Here is a 20685-nt window from a genome sequence, read left to right as displayed (position 1 = left end):
CCAAAGTTCATCAAGGCAAAGGTGAAGTTCTGCATATGGAGAGGAAAACTGCACTTGGCCCAGGATAATGCTGGGGACTGAGATTCTGGAAAGTGACTTTTGTGATCAGGATCCTGCTGATGGTGCTGATTGAGATCATAGTGACCAGCAGGTTGCAGTGGGGGATGACTTCAGTGGGGTGTCACCAGTGTCCAAGGCAGAGTTGTGGAAATTGTTGCCATGAAATTGTGAGAGGTGGCCCTTCCTCTCTTTAGAGCACTGGGCAGATTCGATGTGGGTGGTGTGGACAGTTCCGGCCTCGAGATGAGAAGAACAAGGGGACAGTGGACCAAGAGCAGTTGAGGGCCACTAGACACTTCAATTTCTGGCGGAACTTTACTAGAGAAGAGACTGAGAGAGCTGGGACTATGAAGAGACAAGGCTGGGCAGGGGGTGTCAGCAGTGTGTGGGAGCCCAGCTGTTGTCAGCACTGCACACATGAAAGGAATAGGGCATGTGCAAAAATGAGAGAATAGATGGAATTCCATGTGCAAAGGAGGGAAGAGTTTTTCAGTGTGCGTGGAAGGTCTCAGAGTGTAAGAGACAATGTGGTCTCTCTCCTTGGAGGTCCAAAAGTGAACTGGCCATAGTCCTGGAAATCCTGCTGGGCTGCCTGAGGAAGAGGAATGGAAGCATTGGCATTCAGGAGTTCCTGCCCAAGTGCATGATGTTATTCCTCTGTTCATGGGGAGGACTCGAGAGTGCTGCAGGGAAGCAAATTTTTCAAGTCTATGTCTGGGTAGAGTGACTTTGGCACAGCAGTGCCCAGGAGAGAATTGTTGTGTCAAAGTCTTTGGTAGATCAGGTGATGGCCATGTGTCATGTTCTGGAAGGTTCCCCCACTCCCCTTTTTCCCATGTCAGCGTTAGTTGTTACTGGTGGGGTCATATTTGTTAAGAAATGTCCTTTACTCCCTTTCCATCCAACATAATATTTGAGTGCTGGTATTGAATATGGTGGGGATGTGAGACCATTGGCATCCAAAACCAAGAGGCAGCAACTGAGGTTGTGATGCAAGAAAAATTTATTGAAGTGAAATACTGATGAGAAGGAAGAAGCTGAAGGAATCAGGCATGAGGTACAAGTAGAGAGACCATCAGCTGAGCTGCTTTGCTTGCAGGAGCTGTTGCCAGAGGCCAGAGCTGGTGGTGTCAGGGGTGGTGCTGAGGGTCCTCAGCAGATGTAGCCACCCCTCCTGCCATAGCAGCCCAGGCCTCCCAGCCCGTAGCCATAGCCAAGGCCAAAGCCAAATCCACCAGAGATGGGCTGTCCCTGGGCACTGAGCTCACTGCCCAGAGCAGCCGAGGAGGTGGATCCGACGGCGGTGTTCTGGGGGAAGGAGGTCATGATGGGTCCTGGCAGGGTGACCAGCACAGGGGAAGGGTCGATGATGACGCGGGAATCCTGGCACTGCAGGGCACAGGGCTCGTTGCAGCTGTTGGCCAGCGGGGTGGGTCCGCAGGTGGATCCGCAGAGGGTGTTGCAGGCCATGGGTGTGGTGTGGAGGGTGCCTGGAAGAGAAGGGGTCAGGTAGGACAGGGGTGTAGGGGTGTGAGGGGCAGTGATGCAATAGATTGATGCAATGTGGAGGCTGTTGTGGGGCTGTGGAGCTGCTGAGGCTGGGGCTGAACTGGCTGGAAGAGAGGGGCCAGGGCTGCAGGAGCAGGAGGGTCAGGGGCTTGAGACTCACCTGGTTGTCTGCAGGAGCAGAAGGCTTCAGGAGAAGTGTGTGAGGGAGAGACGCTGTGGATCGGCTTTTATGCTGGTTCTGGAGGGGTGGGTCAACCTTGTCCAATGGCTTTGGGGCATTTTGGAGGCCTCGTGAGTGCTGAGCTGGGGAGTTTTTGCTCCCCACAACTCTGCAGTGTCATGTCCTGCGCTTGAGGCCATGACTTTGGCGGCAACTTTTAAATGCAAGTATTAGAGACCAAAGGCTGCTATTGAAGTTGTTTGTCTATGAGGGCTGAAGACGTGACCAAAAGTTTGGAGAGGTGGGATGTCATAGTCGTGGCAGTGATGTGCTGTGGTTTTGTGGGTTTGTGGTGAAGAGAGACCTTGTTCCCCCACAGCCACGTCAGCCTCGTGTCCGTCTGACCTTGGTGTCAGCTTTCAAGTGAGAGTTGGTATTTGGGAGGATTTTTTTGGAAGATGCGTGTCAGAGAAACCAGAATATACAACAAAAGCCTAAGAAAAACATGGGTGTCATCAGTGAGGTCATTCTGTGGCACTCGTATGGTTTATATTTTTTTGTGGGTGTGTTGTGAAGAGGGGCCCCAATTCCACCGCAGCCATGTCAGGCTGGTGTGGGCTTTGCAGCTGTGCTGTGCATGAGGAGCTGCCCCTTCCATCGTGGCCATTCCTCCTTTAAAGTGTGAGTGTTGGAAACCCAAGGCTGGTGTTGATGGAGCGTGTCAGTGGGGACTGAAGACGTGACCAAGATTTGGGAGCAAGGATGTCATCAGTGAGGTCATCCTGTGGAACTCATGGTTTTGGGTTTGTGGGTGTGTGGTGAAGAGGGGCCCCAAACTATCTGAGGTGTGTCAGGCTGGTCTGGGCTTTGCACCTGTGCCAGGTGTGAGCACCTGGACTCTTCCATTCCTTCTGGGCAGTTGCAGAGTTGCCCCTTCAGCAAGGTGGGTGGTGATGGAGTGTCTGAGGCCACACTTGTCTGAACCACCAGTCAGAAGGACCTCGAGACTAAGGGTTAAAGGAATCTCCCAAAGTTCATCAAGGCAAAGGTGAAGTTCTGCATAAGGAGAGGAAAACTGCACTTGACCCTGGATAATGGTGGGGACTGAGATTCTGGAAAGTGACTTTTGTGATCAGGATCCTGCTGATGGTGCTGATTGAGATCAGAGTGACCAGCAGGTTGCAGTGGGGGATGACTTCAGTGGGGTGTCACCAGTGTCCAAGGCAGAGTTCTGGAAATTGTTGCCATGAAATTGTGAGAGGTGGCCCTTCCTCTCTTTAGAGCACTGGGCAAATTCGATGTGGGTGGTGTGGACAGTTCTGGGCACGAGATGAGAAGAACAAGGGGATATTGGACATTGAGCAGTTGAGGGCCACTAGACACTTCAATTTCTGGCAGAACTTTACTAGAGGAGAGACTGAGAGAGCTGGGACTATGAAGAGACAAGGCTGGGCAGGGGGTGTCAGCAGTGTGTGGGAGCCCAGCTGTTGTCAGCACTGCACACATGAAAGGAATAGGGCATGTGCAAAAATGAGAGAATAGATGGAATTCCATGTGCAAAGGAAGGAAGAATTTTTCAGTGTGCGTGGAAGGTCTCAGAGTGTAAGAGACAATGTGGTCTCTCTCCTTGGAGGTCCAAAAGTGAACTGGCCATAGTCCTGGAAATCCTGCTGGGCTGCCTGAGGAAGAGGCATGGAAGCATTGGCATTCAGGAGTTCCTGCCCAAGTGCATGATGTTATTCCTCTGTTCATGGGGAGGACTCGAGAGTGCTGCTGGGAAGAGAATTTTTCAAGTCTATGTTTGGGTAGAGTGACTTTGGCACAGCAGTGCCCAGGAGAGAATTGTTGTGTCAAAGTCTTTGGTAGATCAGGTGATGGCCATGTGTCATGTTCTGGAAGGTTCACCCTCTCCCCTATTTCCCATGTCAGCATTAGTTTTTACAGGTGGGGTCATATTTGTTAAGAAATGTCCTTTACTCCCTTTCCATCCAACATAATATTTGAGTGCTGGTATTGAAAATGGTGGGGATGTGAGACCATTGGATTTCAAAACAAAGAGTCAGCAACTCAGGTTGCGATGCAAGAAAAATTTATTGAAGTGAAATACTGATGAGAAGGAAGAAGCTGAAGGAATCAGGCGTGAGGTACAAGTAGAGAGACCACCAGCTGAGCTGCTTTGCTTGCAGGAGCTGTTGCCAGAGGCCAGAGCTGGTGGTGTCAGGGGTGGTGCTGAGGGCCCTCAGCAGATGTAGCCACCCCTCCTGCCATAGCAGCCCAGGCCTCCCAGCCCGTAGCCAAGGCCAAGACCAAATCCAAATCCACCAGAGATGGGCTGTCCCTGGGCACTGAGCTCAGTGCCCAGAGCAGCCGAGGAGGTGGATCCGACGGCGGTGTTCTGGGGGAAGGAGGTCATGATGGGTCCTGGCAGGGTGACCAGCACAGGGGAAGGGTTGATGATGACGTGGGAATCCTGGCACTGCAGGGCACAGGGCTCGTTGCAGCTGTTGGCCAGCGGGGTGGGTCCGCAGGTGGATCCGCAGCGGGTGTTGCAGGCCATGGGTGCGGTGTGGAGGGTGCCTGGAAAGGAAGGGATGAGGCAAGAGAGGGATTTCGGAGCATATGCGGCAGTGATGCTGGAGGGTGAAAGAGTTTGAAGGCTGTTGTGGGGATGTGGGGAGGTGTGAGGGCTGCTGAGGCTGGGGCTGAGTGTGCTGGAAGAGTGGGGCCAAGGGTGCAGGAGCAGAAGGGTCAGGGGCTTGAGACTCACCTGGTTGTCTGCAGGAACAGGAGAAGGTGTCAGGAGAAGTGTGTGAGGGAGAGAGGCTCTGGGCCAGCTTTTATTCTGGTTCTGGAGGGTGGGACAGCTTTGTCCCTTGGCCTTGGGGCATTTTGCTGGCCAGAGTTCCCGGCTGGCTCAGAGTTGTGAGTCCGGAGGTGGGGGAGTGTTTTCCATCCCACAACTCTGCAGTGTCATGTCCTAATTTAGTGTCATTGTCTGTCTGACCTTGTCAGCAGAGAGTGTTAGTGGCCAAATACTGTGGATGAAGATGTTTTTTGTGGAGAACTGTGGATGTGACCTGAGCTTTGGAGAGTGATGTGTGATCACTGAAGTCAGCCCCTGGCCCTCAAGAGCTGTGGTGTGTGGATGTCTTGTGGTGAGGATCCTCATTCCCCCACAGCCATGTCAGGCTCATTTGGGCTTTGCAGCTCTTCTGGGGGTGAAGTTGTCTACTTGCAATAGATACTCTTCCCTCCCTGTCCTGTTGCCAACATTCTAGACCTGTCTATATGCCAGGCCTTTCCTGCTGGATTTGGGAGAACAATCCCTGTGACGCCTCTCCTCCTGTCCAATGTCTTGTGTTGGTTCATCCGTAGCGCTCGTCTCAGCTGGGCTCAGCAAGGTCACACTCTGGGGTCCCATGGCTGGGCTCTGAGTGAAACCAAAAAAGGAAAACGGGTTCAGGAAAAGAAGAAGAAGGCCTGAGAGGAGCAGGTGTAGGAACTGCAGACATTCACTTTTCAGAAAAATAGCATCAAACTGGAAACTCTCTGGAGGTACCATATATAGAGTTATCGTATCTCTTTTATCAGACAGAGTCTTGCAAGTCATGGGGGGGGAGAGTATTCCTCCCCACAACTCTTCCCTGTCTTGTCTGCTGAGGCCATGTCCATCTGACCTTGGTGTCAGCTTTATTGTGAGACTTGGCATTTGGGAGCATTGGTATAGAGGATGTGTGTCAGAGAAACCAGAATATACAACAAAAGCCCAAGGAAAATATGGGTGTCATCGGTGAGGTCATTTGGTGGCACTTTTGTGCTTTAGTTTATGGGTGTGTTTTGAAGAGGGGCCCAATTCCACCACAGCCATGTCAGGATGGTGTGGGCTTTGCAGCTGTGCTGTGCATGAGGAGCTGCCCCTTCCATCGTGGTCATTCCTCCTTTAAAGTGTGAGTGTTGGAAACCCAAGGCTGGTGTTGATGGAGCGTGTCAGTGGGGACTGAAGACATGACCAAGATTTGGGAGCAAGGATGTCATCATTGACGTCATCCTGTAGAACTCATGGTTTTGGGTTTGTGGGTGTGTTGTGAAGAGGGGCCCCAAACTATCTCAGGTGTGTCAGGCTGGTCTGGGCTTTGCACCAGTGCCAGGTGTGAGCACCTGGACTCTTCCATTCCTTCTGGGCAGTTGCAGAGTTGCCCCTTCAGCAAGGTGGGAGGTGATGGAGTGTCTGAGGCCACACTTGTCTGAACCACCAGTCAGAAGGACCTTGAGACTAAGGGTTAGAGGAATCTCCCAAAGTTCATCAAGGCAAAGGTGAAGTTCTGCATAAGGAGAGGAAAACTGCACTTGGCCCAGGATAATGGTGGGGACTGAGATTCTGGAAAGTGACTTTTGTGATCAGGATCCTGCTGATGGTGCTGATTGAGATCAGAGTGACCAGCAGGTTGCAGTGGGGGATGACTTCAGTGGGGTGTCACCAGTGTCCAAGGCAGAGTTGTGGAAATTGTTGCCATGAAATTGTGAGAGGTGGCCCTTCCCCTCTTTAGAGCACTGGGCAGATTCAATGTGGGTGGTGTGGACAGTTCTGGCCTCGAGACGAGAAGAACAAGGGGACAGTGGACATTGAGCAGTTGAGGGTCACTAGACACTTCAATTTCTGGCAGAACTTTACTAGAGGAGAGACTGAGAGAGCTGGGACTATGAAGACACAAGGCTGGGCAGGGGGTGTCAGCACTGTGTGGGAGCCCAGCTGTTGTCAGCACTGCACACATGAAAGGAATCGGGCATGTGCAAAAATGAGAGAATAGATGGAATTCCATGTGCAAAGGAGGGAAGAATTTTCAGTGTGCGTGGAAGGTCTCAGAGTGTAAGAGACAATGTGGTCTCTCTCCTTGGAGGTCCAAAAGTGAACTGGCCATAGTCCTGGAAATCCTGCTGGGCTGCCTGAGGAAGAGGCATGGAAGCATTGGCATTCAGGAGTTCCTGCCCAAGTGCATGATGTTATTCCTCTGTTCATGGGGAGGACTCGAGAGTGCTGCTGGGAAGAGAATTTTTCAAGTCTATGTCTGGGTAGAATGACTTTGGCACAGCAGTGCCCAGGAGAGAATTGTTGTGTCAAAGCCTTTGGTAGATCAGATGATGGCCATGTGTCATGTTTGGGAAGTTTCCCCCTCTCCCCTATTTCCCATGTCAGCGTTAGTTTTTACTGGTGGGGTCATATTTGTTAAGAAATGTCCTTTACTCCCTTTCCATCCAACATAATATTTGAGTGCTGGCATTGAATATGGTGGGGATGTGAGACCATTGGATTCCAAAACCAAGAGGCAGCAACTCAGGTTGTGATGCAAGAAAAATTTATTGAAGTGAAATACTGATGAGAAGGAAGAAGCTGAAGGAATCAGGCGTGAGGTACAAGTAGAGAGACCATCAGCTGAGCTGCTTTGCTTGCAGGAGCTTTTGCCAGAAGCCAGAGCTGGTGGTGTCAGGGGTGGTGCTGAGGGCCCTCAGCAGATGTAGCCACCCCTCCTGCCATAGCAGCCCAGGCCTCCCAGCCCGTAGCCATAGCCAAGGCCAAAGCCAAATCCACCAGAGATGGGCTGTCCCTGGGCACTGAGCTCACTGCCCACGGCAGCCGAGGAGGTGGATCCGACGGCGGTGTTCTGGGGGAAGGAGGTCATGATGGGTCCTGGCAGGGTGACCAGCACAGGGGAAGGGTTGATGATGACGTGGGAATCCTGGCACTGCAGGGCACAGGGCTCGTTGCAGCTGTTGGCCAGCGGGGTGGGTCCGCAGGTGGATCCGCAGAGGGTGTTGCAGGCCATGGGTGTGGAGTGGAGGGTCCTGGAAGAGAAGCGATGAGGCAGGAGAGGGATTTCGGAGCATATGCGGCAGTGATGCTGGAGGGTGAAGGAGTTTGGAGGCTGTTGTGGGGATGTGGGTAGGTGTGAGGGCTGCTGAGGCTGGGACTGAGTGTGCTGGAAGAGTGGGGCCAAGGGTGCAGGAGCAGAAGGGTCAGGGGAATGAGACTCACCTGGTTGTCTGCAGGAGCAGGAGGAGAAGGTGTCAGGAGAAGTGTGTGAGGGAGAGAGGCTCTGGGCCGGCTTTTATTCTGGTTCTGGGGGGTGGGACAGCTTTGTCCCTTGGCCTTGGGGCATTTTGCTGGCCACAGTTCCTGGTTGGCTCAGAGCTGTGAGTCCGGAGGTGGGGGAGTGTTTTCCATCCCACAACTCTGCAGTGTCATGTCCTAATTTAGTGTCATTGTCTGTCTGACCTTGTCAGCAGAGAGTGTTAGTGGCCAAATACTGTGGATGAAGATGTTTTTTTGTGGAGAACTCTGGATGTGACCTGAGCTTTGGAGAGTGGTGTGTGATCACTGAAGTCAGCCCCTGACCCTGTTGTCCTGTGGTTTGTGGATGTCTTGTGGTGAGGAACCTCATTCCCCCACAGCCCTGTCAGGCTCATCTGGGCTTTGCAGCTCTTCTGGGTGTGAAGTTGTCCACTTGCATTACATACTCTTCCCTCCCTGTCCTGTTGCCAACATTCTAGACCTGTCTATATGCCAGGCCTTTCCTGCTGGCTTTGGGAGAACAATCCCTGTGACGCCTCTCCTCCTGTTCAATGTCTTGTGTTGGTTCATCCATAGCGCTCGTCTCAGCTGGGCCCAGCAAGGTCACACTCTGGGGTCCCATGGCTGGGCTCTGAGTGAAACCAAAAAAGGAAAACGGGTTCAGGAAAAGAAGAAGAAGGCCTGAGAGGAGCAGTTGTAGGAACTGCAGACATTCACTTTTCAGAAAAATAGCATCAAACTGGAAACTCTCTGGAGATACCATATATAGAGTTATCATATCTCTTTTATCAGACAGGGCTTTGCAAGTCATGAGGGGGGCAGAGTATTCCTCTCCAGAACTCTTCCCTGTCTTGTCTGCTGAGGCCATGTCCATCTGACCTTGGTGTCAGCTTTATTGTGAGACTTGGCATTTGGGAGCATTGGTATAGAGGATGTGTGTCAGAGAAACCAGAATATACAACAAAAGCCCAAGGAAAATATGGGTGTCATCAGTGAGGTCATTTTGTGGCACTTTTGTGCTTTAGTTTGTGGGTGTGTTGTGAAGAGGGGCCTCAATTCCACCACAGCCATGTCAGGCTGGTGTGGGCTTTGCAGCTGTGCTGTGCATGAGGAGCTGCCCCTTCCATCGTGGTCATTCCTCCTTTAAAGTGTGAGTGTTGGAAACCCAAGGCTGGTGTTGATGGAGCGTGTCAGTGGGGACTGAAGACATGACCAAGATTTGGGAGCAAGGATGTCATCATTGACGTCATCCTGTAGAACTCATGGTTTTGGGTTTGTGGGTGTGTTGTGAAGAGGGGCTCCAAACTATCTGAGGTGTGTCAGGCTGGTCTGGGCTTTGCACCAGTGCCAGGTGTGAGCACCTGGACTCTTCCATTCCTTCTGGGCAGTTGCAGAGTTGCCCCTTCAGCAAGGTGGGAGGTGATGGAGTGTCTGAGGCCACACTTGTCTGAACCACCAGTCAGAAGGACCTTGAGACTAAGGGTTAGAGGAATCTCCCAAAGTTCATCAAGGCAAAGGTGAAGTTCTGCATAAGGAGAGGAAAACTGCACTTGGCCCAGGATAATGGTGGGGACTGAGATTCTGGAAAGTGACTTTTGTGATCAGGATCCTGCTGATGGTGCTGATTGAGATCAGAGTGACCAGCAGGTTGCAGTGGGGGATGACTTCAGTGGGGTGTCACCAGTGTCCAAGGCAGAGTTGTGGAAATTGTTGCCATGAAATTGTGAGAGGTGGCCCTTCCCCTCTTTAGAGCACTGGGCAGATTCAATGTGGGTGGTGTGGACAGTTCTGGCCTCGAGACGAGAAGAACAAGGGGACAGTGGACATTGAGCAGTTGAGGGTCACTAGACACTTCAATTTCTGGCAGAACTTTACTAGAGGAGAGACTGAGAGAGCTGGGACTATGAAGACACAAGGCTGGGCAGGGGGTGTCAGCACTGTGTGGGAGCCCAGCTGTTGTCAGCACTGCACACATGAAAGGAATCGGGCATGTGCAAAAATGAGAGAATAGATGGAATTCCATGTGCAAAGGAGGGAAGAATTTTCAGTGTGCATGGAAGGTCTCAGAGTGTAAGAGACAATGTGGTCTCTCTCCTTGGAGGTCCAAAAGTGAACTGGCCATAGTCCTGGAAATCCTGCTGGGCTGCCTGAGGAAGAGGCATGGAAGCATTGGCATTCAGGAGTTCCTGCCCAAGTGCATGATGTTATTCCTCTGTTCATGGGGAGGACTCGAGAGTGCTGCTGGGAAGAGAATTTTTCAAGTCTATGTCTGGGTAGAATGACTTTGGCACAGCAGTGCCCAGGAGAGAATTGTTGTGTCAAAGCCTTTGGTAGATCAGATGATGGCCATGTGTCATGTTTGGGAAGTTTCCCCCTCTCCCCTATTTCCCATGTCAGCGTTAGTTTTTACTGGTGGGGTCATATTTGTTAAGAAATGTCCTTTACTCCCTTTCCATCCAACATAATATTTGAGTGCTGGCATTGAATATGGTGGGGATGTGAGACCATTGGATTCCAAAACCAAGAGGCAGCAACTCAGGTTGTGATGCAAGAAAAATTTATTGAAGTGAAATACTGATGAGAAGGAAGAAGCTGAAGGAATCAGGCATGAGGTACAAGTAGAGAGACCATCAGCTGAGGTGCTTTGCTTGCAGGAGCTTTTGCCAGAAGCCAGAGCTGGTGGTGTCAGGGGTGGTGCTGAGAGCCCTTAGCAGATGTAGCCACCCCTCCTGCCATAGCAGCCCAGGCCTCCCAGCCCGTAGCCATAGCCAAGGCCAAAGCCAAAGCCACCAGAGATGGGCTGTCCCTGGGCACTGAGCTCAGTGCCCAGAGCAGCCGAGGAGGTGGATCCGACGGCGGTGTTCTGGGGGAAGGAGGTCATGATGGGTCCTGGCAGGGTGACCAGCACAGGGGAAGGGTTGATGATGACGCTGGAGTTCTGGCACTGCAGGGCACAGGGCTCGTTGCAGCTGTTGGCCAGCGGGGTGGGTCCACAGGTGGATCCGCAGCGGGTGTTGCAGGCCATGGGTGCGGAGTGGAGGGTGCCTGGAAAGGAAGGGATGAGGCAGGAGATGGATTTCGTACCATATGCGGCAGTGATGCTGGAGGGTGAAAGAGTTTGGAGGCTGTTGTGGGGATGTGGGGAGGTGTGAGGGCTGCTGAGGCTGGGGCTGAGTGTGCTGGAAGAGTGGGGCCAAGGGTGCAGGAGCAGAAGGGTCAGGGGAATGAGACTCACCTGGTTGTCAGCAGGAGCAGGAGGAGAAGGTGTCAGGAGAAGTGTGTGAGGGAGAGAGGCTCTGGGCCGGCTTTTATTCTGGTTCTGGAGGGTGGGACAGCTTTGTCCCTTGGCCTTGGGGCATTTTGCTGGCCACAGTTCCTGGTTGGCTCAGAGTTGTGAGTCCGGAGGTGGGGGAGTGTTTTCCATCCCACAACTCTGCAGTGTCATGTCCTAATTTAGTGTCATTCTCTGTCTGACCTTGTCGGCAGCTAGTGTTAGTGACCAAATACTGTGGATGAAGATATTTTTTTGTGGAGAACTCTGGATGTGACCTGAGCTTTGGAGAGTGGGGTGTGATCACTGAAATCAGCCCCTGACCCTGTTGTCCTGTGGTTTGTGGATGTCTTGTGGTGAGGAACCTCATTCCCCCACAGCCATGTCAGGCTCATCTGAGCTTTGCAGCTCTTCTGGGTGTGAAGTTGTCCACTTGCATTACATACTCTTCCCTCCCTGTCCTGTTGCCAACATTCTAGACCTGTCTATATGCCAGGCCTTTCCTGCTGGATTTGGGAGAACAATCCCTGTGACGCCTCTCCTCCTGTTCAATGTCTTGTGTTGGTTCATCCATAGCGCTCGTCTCAGCTGGGCCCAGCAAGGTCACACTCTGGGGTCCCATGGCTGGGCTCTGAGTGAAACCAAAAAAGGAAAACGGGTTCAGGAAAAGAAGAAGAAGGCCTGAGAGGAGCAGTTGTAGGAACTGCAGACATTCACTTTTCAGAAAAATAGCATCACACTGGAAACTCTCTGGAGATACCATATATAGAGTTATCATATCTCTTTTATAAGACAGAGCCTTGCAAGTCATGAGGGGGGCAGAGTATTCCTCCCCACAACTCTTCCCTGTCTTGTCTCCTGAGGCCATGTCCATCTGACCTTGGTGTCAGCTTTATTGTGAGACTGGGTATTTGGAGCATTGGTATAGAGGATGTGTGTCAGAGAAACCAGAATATACAACAAAAGCCCAAGGAAAATATGGGTGTCATCGGTGAGGTCATTTGGTGGCACTTTTGTGCTTTAGTTTGTGGGTGTGTTGTGAAGAGGGGCCCCAATTCCACCGCAGCCATGTCAGGCTTGTGTGGGCTTTGCAGCTGTGCTGTGCATGAGGAGCTGCCCCTTCCATTGTGGTCATTCCTCCTTTAAAGTGTGAGTGTTGGAAACCCAAGGCTGGTGTTGATGGAGCGTGTCAATGTGGACTGAAGATGTGACCAAGATTTGGGAGCAAGAATGTCATCATTGAGGTCATCCTGTGGAACTCATGGTTTTGGGTTTGTGGGTGTGTGGTGAAGTGGGGCCCCAAACTATCTGAGGTGTGTCAGGCTGGTCTGGGCTTTGCACCAGTGCCAGGTGTGAGCACCTGGACTCTTCCATTCCTTCTGGGCAGTTGCAGAGTTGCCCCTTCAGCAAGGTGGGTGGTGATGGAGTGTCTGAGGCCACACTTGTCTGAACCACCAGTCAGAAGGACCTCGAGACTAAGGGTTAGAGGAATCTCCCAAAGTTCATCAAGGCAAAGGTGAAGTTCTGCATAAGGAGAGGAAAACTGCACTTGGCCCAGGATAATGGTGGGGACTGAGATTCTGGAAAGTGACTTTTGTGATCAGGATCCTGCTGATGGTGCTGATTGCGATGAGAGTGACCAGCAGGTTGCAGTGGGGGATGACTTCAGTGGGGTGTCACCAGTGTCCAAGGCAGAGTTGTGGAAATTGTTGCCATGAAATTGTGAGAGGTGGCCCTTCCTCTCTTTAGAGCACTGGGCAGATTCGATGTGGGTGGTGTGGACAGTTCTGGCCTCGAGACGAGAAGAACAAGGGGATATTGGACATTGTGCAGTTGAGGGTCACTAGACACTTCAATTTCTGGCAGAACTTTACTAGAGGAGAGACTGAGAGAGCTGGGACTATGAAGAGACAAGGCTGGGCAGGGGGTGTCAGCAGTGTGTGGGAGTCCAGCTGTTGTCAGCACTGCACACATGAAAGGAATAGGGCATGTGCAAAAATGAGAGAATAGATGGAATTCCATGTGCAAAGGAAGGAAGAATTTTTCAGTGTGCATGGAAGGTCTCAGAGTGTAAGAGACAATGTGGTCTCTCTCCTTGGAGGTCCAAAAGTGAACTGGCCATAGTCCTGGAAATCCTGCTGGGCTGCCTGAGGAAGAGGCATGGAAGCATTGGCATTCAGGAGTTCCTGCTCAAGTGCATGATGTTATTCCTCTGTTCATGGGGAGGACTCGAGAGTGCGGCAGGGAAGAGAATTTTTCAAGTCTATGTCTGGGTAGAATGACTTTGGCACAGCAGTGCCCAGGAGAGAATTGTTGTGTCAAAGCCTTTGGTAGATCAGGTGATGGCCGTGTGTCATGTTTGGGAAGTTTCCCCCTCTCCCCTATTTCCCATGTCAGCGTTAGTTGTTACAGGTGGGGTCATATTTGTTAAGAAATGTCCTTTACTCCCTTTCCATTCAACATAATATTTGAGTGCTGGTATTGAATAGGGGGAGTGTATGAGACCATTGGAATTCAAAACCAAGAGTCAGCAACTGAGGTTGTGATGCAAGAAAAATTTATTGAAGTGAAATACTGATGAGAAGGAAGAAGCTGAAGGAATCAGGCGTGAGGTACAAGTAGAGAGACCATCAGCTGAGCTGCTTTGCTTGCAGGAGCTTTTGCCAGAGGCCAGAGCTGGTGGTGTCAGGGGTGGTGCTGATGGCCCTTAGCAGATGTAGCCACCCCTCCTGCCATAGCAGCCCAGGCCTCCCAGCCCGTAGCCATAGCCAAAGCCAAATCCACCAGAGATGGGCTGTCCCTGGGCACTGAGCTCACTGCCCAGAGCAGCCGAGGAGGTGGATCCGACGGCGGTGTTCTGGGGGAAGGAGGTCATGATGGGTCCTGGCAGGGTGACCAGCACAGGGGAAGGGTTGATGATGACGCGGGAATCCTGGCACTGCAGGGCACAGGGCTCGTTGCAGCTGTTGGCCAGCGGGGTGGGTCCGCAGGGCTGGCAGAGGGTGTTGCAGGCCATTGGTGTGGAGTGGAGGGTGCCTGGAAAGGAAGGGATGAGGCAGGAGAGGGATTTTGGAGCATGTAGGGCAGTGATGCTGAAGGGTGAAGGAGTTTGGAGGCTGTTGTGGGGATGTGGGGAGGTGTGAGGGCTGCTGAGGCTGGGGCTGAGTGTGCTGGAGGAGTGGGGCCAAGGGTGCAGGAGCAGAAGGGTCAGGGGAATGAGACTCACCTGGTTGTCTGCAGGAGCAGGAGGAGAAGGTGTCAGGAGAAGTGTGTGAGGGAGAGAGGCTCTGGGCCGGCTTTTATTCTGGTTCTGGAGAGGTGGGACAGCTTTGTCCCTTGGCCTTGGGGCATTTTGCTGGCCAGAGTTCCCGGCTGGCTCAGAGTTGTGAGTCCGGAGGTGGGGGAGTGTTTTCCATCCCACAACTCTGCAGTGTCATGTCCTAATTTAATGTCATTGTCTGTCTGACCTTGTCAGCAGAGAGTGTTAGTGGCCAAATACTGTGGATGAAGATGTTTTTTTGTGGAGAACTCTGGATGTGACCTGAGCTTTGGAGAGTGGTGTGTGATCACTGAAGTCAGCCCCTGGCCCTCAAGAGCTGTGGTGTGTGGATGTCTTGTGGTGAGGAACCTCATTCCCCCACAGCCCTGTCAGGCTCATCTGGGCTTTGCAGCTCTTCTGGGTGTGAAGTTGTCCACTTGCATTACATACTCTTCCTTCCCTGTCCTGTTGCCAACATTCTAGACCTGTCTATATGCCAGGCCTTTCCTGCTGGCTTTGGGAGAACAATCCCTGTGACGCCTCTCCTCCTGTTCAATGTCTTGTGTTGGTTCATCCGTAGCGCTCGTCTCAGCTGGGCCCAGCAAGGTCACACTCTGGGGTCCCATGGCTGGGCTCTGAGTGAAACCAAAAAAGGAAAACGGGTTCAGTAAAAGAAGAAGAAGGCCTGAGAGGAGCAGTTGTAGGAACTGCAGACATTCACTTTTCAGAAAAATAGCATCAAACTGGAAACTCTCTGGAGGTACCATATGTAGACTTATCATATCTCTTTTATCAGACAGAGCCTTGCAAGTCATGAGGGGGGCAGAGTATTCCTCCCCACAGCTCTTCCCTGTCTTGTCTGCTGAGGCCATGTCCATCTGACCTTGGTGTCAGCTTTATTGTGAGACTTGGCATTTGGGAGCATTGGTATAGAGGATGTGTGTCAGAGAAACCAGAATATACAACAAAAGCCCAAGGAAAATATGGGTGTCATCGGTGAGGTCATTTGGTGGCACTTTTGTGCTTTAGTTTGTGGGTGTGTTTTGAAGAGGGGCCCCAATTCCACCGCAGCCATGTCAGGCTGGTGTGGGCTTTGCAGCTGTGCTGTGCATGAGGAGCTGCCCCTTCCATCGTGGTCATTCCTCCTTTAAAGTGTGAGTGTTGGAAACCCAAGGCTGGTGTTGATGGAGCGTGTCAGTGGGGACTGAAGATTTGACCAAGATTTTGGCAGTGTGGTGTCATCATTGAGGTCATCCTGTAGAACTCATGGTTTTGGGTTTGTGGGTGTGTGGTGAAGTGGGGCCCCAAACTATCTCAGGTGTGTCAGGCTGGTCTGGGTTTTGCACCTGTGCCAGGTGTGAGCACCTGGACTCTTCCATTCCTTCTGGGCCACTGCAGAGTTGCCCCTTCAGCAAGGTGGGTGGTGATGGAGTGTCTGAGGCCACACTTGTCTGAACCACCAGTCAGAAGGACCTCGAGACTAAGGGTTAGAGGAATCTCCCAAAGTTCATCAAGGCAAAGGTGAAGTTCTGCATATGGAGAGGAAAACTGCACTTGGCCCAGGATAATGCTGGGGACTGAGATTCTGGAAAGTGACTTTTGTGATCAGGATCCTGCTGATGGTGCTGATTGAGATCATAGTGACCAGCAGGTTGCAGTGGGGGATGACTTCAGTGGGGTGTCACCAGTGTCCAAGGCAGAGTTGTGGAAATTGTTGCCATGAAATTGTGAGAGGTGGCCCTTCCTCTCTTTAGAGCACTGGGCAGATTCGATGTGGGTGGTGTGGACAGTTCCGGCCTCGAGATGAGAAGAACAAGGGGACAGTGGACCAAGAGCAGTTGAGGGCCACTAGACACTTCAATTTCTGGCGGAACTTTACTAGAGAAGAGACTGAGAGAGCTGGGACTATGAAGAGACAAGGCTGGGCAGGGGGTGTCAGCAGTGTGTGGGAGCCCAGCTGTTGTCAGCACTGCACACATGAAAGGAATAGGGCATGTGCAAAAATGAGAGAATAGATGGAATTCCATGTGCAAAGGAGGGAAGAGTTTTTCAGTGTGCGTGGAAGGTCTCAGAGTGTAAGAGACAATGTGGTCTCTCTCCTTGGAGGTCCAAAAGTGAACTGGCCATAGTCCTGGAAATCCTGCTGGGCTGCCTGAGGAAGAGGAATGGAAGCATTGGCATTCAGGAGTTCCTGCCCAAGTGCATGATGTTATTCCTCTGTTCATGGGGAGGACTCGAGAGTGCTGCAGGGAAGCAAATTTTTCAAGTCTATGTCTGGGTAGAGTGACTTTGGCACAGCAGTGCCCAGGAGAGAATTGTTGTGTCAAAGTCTTTGGTAGATCAGGTGATGGCCATGTGTCATGTTCTGGAAGGTTCCCCCACTCCCCTTTTTCCCATGTCAGCGTTAGTTGTTACTGGTGGGGTCATATTTGTTAAGAAATGTCCTTTACTCCCTTTCCATCCAACATAATATTTGAGTGCTGGTATTGAATATGGTGGGGATGTGAGACCATTGGCATCCAAAACCAAGAGGCAGCAACTGAGGTTGTGATGCAAGAAAAATTTATTGAAGTGAAATACTGATGAGAAGGAAGAAGCTGAAGGAATCAGGCATGAGGTACAAGTAGAGAGACCATCAGCTGAGCTGCTTTGCTTGCAGGAGCTGTTGCCAGAGGCCAGAGCTGGTGGTGTCAGGGGTGGTGCTGAGGGTCCTCAGCAGATGTAGCCACCCCTCCTGCCATAGCAGCCCAGGCCTCCCAGCCCGTAGCCATAGCCAAGGCCAAAGCCAAATCCACCAGAGATGGGCTGTCCCTGGGCACTGAGCTCACTGCCCAGAGCAGCCGAGGAGGTGGATCCGACGGCGGTGTTCTGGGGGAAGGAGGTCATGATGGGTCCTGGCAGGGTGACCAGCACAGGGGAAGGGTCGATGATGACGCGGGAATCCTGGCACTGCAGGGCACAGGGCTCGTTGCAGCTGTTGGCCAGCGGGGTGGGTCCGCAGGTGGATCCGCAGAGGGTGTTGCAGGCCATGGGTGCGGTGTGGAGGGTGCCTGGAAAGGAAGGGATGAGGCAGGAGAGGGATTTTGGAGCATGTAGGGCAGTGATGCTGGAGGGTGAAAGATTTTGGAGGCTGTTGTGGGGATGTGGGGAGGTGTGAGGGCTGCTGAGGCTGGGGCTGAGTGTGCTGGAAGAGTGGGGCCAAGGGTGCAGGAGCAGGAGGGTCAGGGGAATGAGACTCACCTGGTTGTCTGCAGGAGCAGGAGGAGAAGGTGTCAGGAGAAGTGTGTGAGGGAGAGAGGCTCTGGGCCGGCTTTCATTTTGGTTCTGGGGGCTGGGACAGCTTTGTCCCTTGGCCTTGGGGCATTTTGCTGGCCAGAGTTCCCGGTTGGCTCAGAGTTGTGAGTCCGGAGGTGGGGGAGTGTTTTCCATCCCACAACTCTGCAGTGTCATGTCCTAATTTAGCGTCCATGTCCGTCTGACCTTGTCGGCAAATTTTACATGCTAGCATTAGTGACCAAATACTGTGGATGAAGATGTTTTTTTGTGGAGAACTGTGGATGTGACCTGAGCTTTGGAGAGTGATGTGTGATCACTGAAGTCAGCCCCTGGCCCTCTTGTGCTGTGGTTTGTGGATGTCTTGTGGTGAGGATCCTCATTCCCCCACAGCCCTGTCAGGCTCATTTGGGCTCTGCAGCTCTTCTGGGTGTGAAGTTGTCCACTTGCATTACATATTCTTCCCTCCCTGTCCTGTTGCCAACATTCTAGACCTGTCTATATGCCAGGCCTTTCCTGCTGGATTTGGGAGAACAATCCCTGTGACGCCTCTCCTCCTGTTCAATGTCTTGTGTTGGTTCATCCGTAGCGCTCGTCTCAGCTGGGCCCAGCAAGGTCACACTCTGGGGTCCCATGGCTGGGCTCTGAGTGAAACCAAAAAAGGAAAACGGGTTCAGTAAAAGAAGAAGAAGGCCTGAGAGGAGCAGTTGTAGGAACTGCAGACATTCACTTTTCAGAAAAATAGCATCAAACTGGAAGCTCTCTGGAGGTACCATATGTAGACTTATCATATCTCTTTTATCAGACAGAGCCTTGCAAGTCATGAGGGGGGCAGAGTATTCCTCCCCACAATTCTTCCCTGTCTTGTCTCCTGAGGCCATGTCCATCTGACCTTGGTGTCAGCTTTATTGTGAGACTGGGTATTTGGAGCATTGGTATAGAGGATGTGTGTCAGAGAAACCAGAATATACAACAAAAGCCCAAGGAAAATATGGGTGTCATCGGTGAGGTCATTTGGTGGCACTTTTGTGCTTTAGTTTGTGGGTGTGTTGTGAAGAGGGGCCCCAATTCCACCGCAGCCATGTCAGGCTGGTGTGGGCTTTGCAGCTGTGCTGTGCATGAGGAGCTGCCCCTTCCATTGTGGTCATTCCTCCTTTAAAGTGTGAGTGTTGGAAACCCAAGGCTGGTGTTGATGGAGTGTGTCAAAGGGGATTGAAGTTGTGACCAAGATTTTGGCAGTGTGGTGTCATCAGTGAGGTCATCCTGTGGAACTCATGGTTTTGGGTTTGTGGGTGTGTGGTGAAGTGGGGTCCGAAACTATCTCAGGTGTGTCAGGCTGGTCTGGGCTTTGCACCAGTGCCAGGTGTGAGCACCTGGACTCTTCCATTCCTTCTGGGCAGTTGCAGAGTTGCCCCTTCAGCAAGGTGGGTGGTGATGGAGTGTCTGAGGCCACACTTGTCTGAACCACCAGTCAGAAGGACCTCGAGACTAAGGGTTAAAGGAATCTTCCAAAGTTCATCAAGGCAAAGGTGAAGTTCTGCATAAGGAGAGGAAAACTGCACTTGGCCCAGGATAATGGTGGGGACTGAGATTCTGGAAAGTGACTTTTGTGATCAGGATCCTGCTGATGGTGCTGATTGAGATCGGAGTGACCAGCAGGTTGTAGTGGGGGATGACTTCATTGGGGTGTCACCAGTGTCCAAGGCAGAGTTGTGGAAATTGTTGCCATGAAATTGTGAGAGGTGGCCCTTCCTCTCTTTAGAGCACTGGGCAGATTCGATGTGGGTGGTGTGGACAGTTCTGGCCTCGAGATGAGAAGAACAAGGGGATATTGGACATTGAGCAGTTGAGGGTCACTAGACACTTCAATTTCTGGCAGAACTTTACTAGAGGAGAGACTGAGAGAGCTGGGACTATGAAGAGACAAGGCTGGGCAGGGGGTGTCAGCAGTGTGTGGGAGCCCAGCTGTTGTCAGCACTGCACACATGAAAGGAATAGGGCATGTGCAAAAATGAGAGAATAGATGGAATTCCATGTGCAAAGGAGGGAAGAATTTTCAGTGTGCATGGAAGGTCTCAGAGTGTAAGAGACAATGTGGTCTCTCTCCTTGGAGGTCCAAAAGTCAACTGGCCATAATCCTGGAAATCCTGCTGGGCTGCCTGAGGAAGAGGAATGGAAGCATTGGCATTCAGGAGTTCCTGCCCAAGTGCATGATGTTATTCCTCTGTTCATGGGGAGGACACGAGAGTGCGGCAGGGAAGAGAATTTTTCAAGTCTATGTCTGGGTAGAATGATTTTGGCACAGCAGTGCCCAGGAGAGAATTGTTGTGTCAAAGCCTTTGGTAGATCAGGTGATGGCCGTGTGTCATGTTCTGGAAGGTTCCCCCACTCCCCTAGTTCCCATCTCAGCATTAGTTGTTACTGGTGAGGTCATATTTGTTAAGAAATGTCCTTTACTCCCTTTCCATCCAACATAATATTTGAGTGCTGGTATTGAATATGGTGGGGATGTGAGACCATTGGATTCCAAAACCAAGAGGCAGCAACTCAGGTTGTGATGCAAGAAAAATTTATTGAAGTGAAATACTGATGAGAAGGAAGAAGCTGAAGGAATCAGATGTGAGGTACAAGTAGAGAGACCACCAGCCGAGGTGCTTTGCTTGCAGGAGCTTTTGCCAGAGGCCAGAGCTGGTGGTGTCAGGGGTGGTGCTGAGGGTCCTCAGCAGATGTAGCCACCCCTCCTGCCATAGCAGCCCAGGCCTCCCAGCCCGTAGCCATAGCCAAGGCCAAATCCAAATCCACCAGAGATGGGCTGTCCCTGGGCACTGAGCTCACTGCCCAGAGCAGCCGAGGAGGTGGATCCGACGGCGGTGTTCTGGGGGAAGGAGGTCATGATGGGTCCTGGCAGGGTGACCAGCACAGGGGAAGGGTCGATGATGACGCGGGAATCCTGGCACTGCAGGGCACAGGGCTCGTTGCAGCTGTTGGCCAGCGGGGTGGGTCCGCAGGTGGATCCGCAGCGGGTGTTGCAGGCCATGGGTGTGGTGTGGAGGGTCCTGGAAGAGAAGGGATGAGGCAGGAGAGGG

General features: G+C 52.0%; 1 protein-coding gene and 6 pseudogenes across 1 annotated transcript; all 7 read right to left on the bottom strand.

Annotated features, from left to right (window-relative positions):
• Nucleotides 1–1212: 1212 nt before the first annotated feature.
• On the bottom strand, nucleotides 1213–1530 carry LOC144246629 (feather beta keratin pseudogene; annotated as a pseudogene).
• Nucleotides 1531–3968: 2438 nt separating this feature from the next.
• On the bottom strand, nucleotides 3969–4286 carry LOC144245938 (feather beta keratin-like). Its single transcript, XM_077781546.1, has one exon. The coding sequence runs from the start codon at nucleotides 4284–4286 to the stop codon at nucleotides 3969–3971; it is 318 nt and encodes a 105-aa protein (XP_077637672.1).
• Nucleotides 4287–7233: 2947 nt separating this feature from the next.
• LOC144246616 (feather beta keratin pseudogene) lies at nucleotides 7234–7551 on the bottom strand (annotated as a pseudogene).
• A 2952-nt stretch (nucleotides 7552–10503) lies between these two features.
• Nucleotides 10504–10821, bottom strand: LOC144245937 (feather keratin pseudogene; annotated as a pseudogene).
• Nucleotides 10822–13774: 2953 nt separating this feature from the next.
• LOC144246614 (feather beta keratin pseudogene) lies at nucleotides 13775–14083 on the bottom strand (annotated as a pseudogene).
• Nucleotides 14084–17038: 2955 nt separating this feature from the next.
• On the bottom strand, nucleotides 17039–17356 carry LOC144246611 (feather beta keratin pseudogene; annotated as a pseudogene).
• A 2962-nt stretch (nucleotides 17357–20318) lies between these two features.
• LOC144246606 (feather beta keratin pseudogene) lies at nucleotides 20319–20636 on the bottom strand (annotated as a pseudogene).
• Between the last annotated feature and the right edge of the window lie 49 nt (nucleotides 20637–20685).

The sequence above is a fragment of the Lonchura striata genome, chromosome 1 (assembly GCF_046129695.1).
Source record: "Lonchura striata isolate bLonStr1 chromosome 1, bLonStr1.mat, whole genome shotgun sequence".
Lineage (NCBI taxonomy): Eukaryota > Metazoa > Chordata > Aves > Passeriformes > Estrildidae > Lonchura > Lonchura striata.
The sequence above is the reverse complement of the archived record's forward strand: the minus strand, read 5'-3'. Positions and strand labels throughout refer to the sequence as shown.

Coding starts and splice junctions, on each gene's coding strand:
- LOC144245938 (XM_077781546.1), bottom strand. CDS start 4,286: ATGGCCTGCAACACCCGCTGCGGATCCACCTGCGGACCCACCCCGCTG.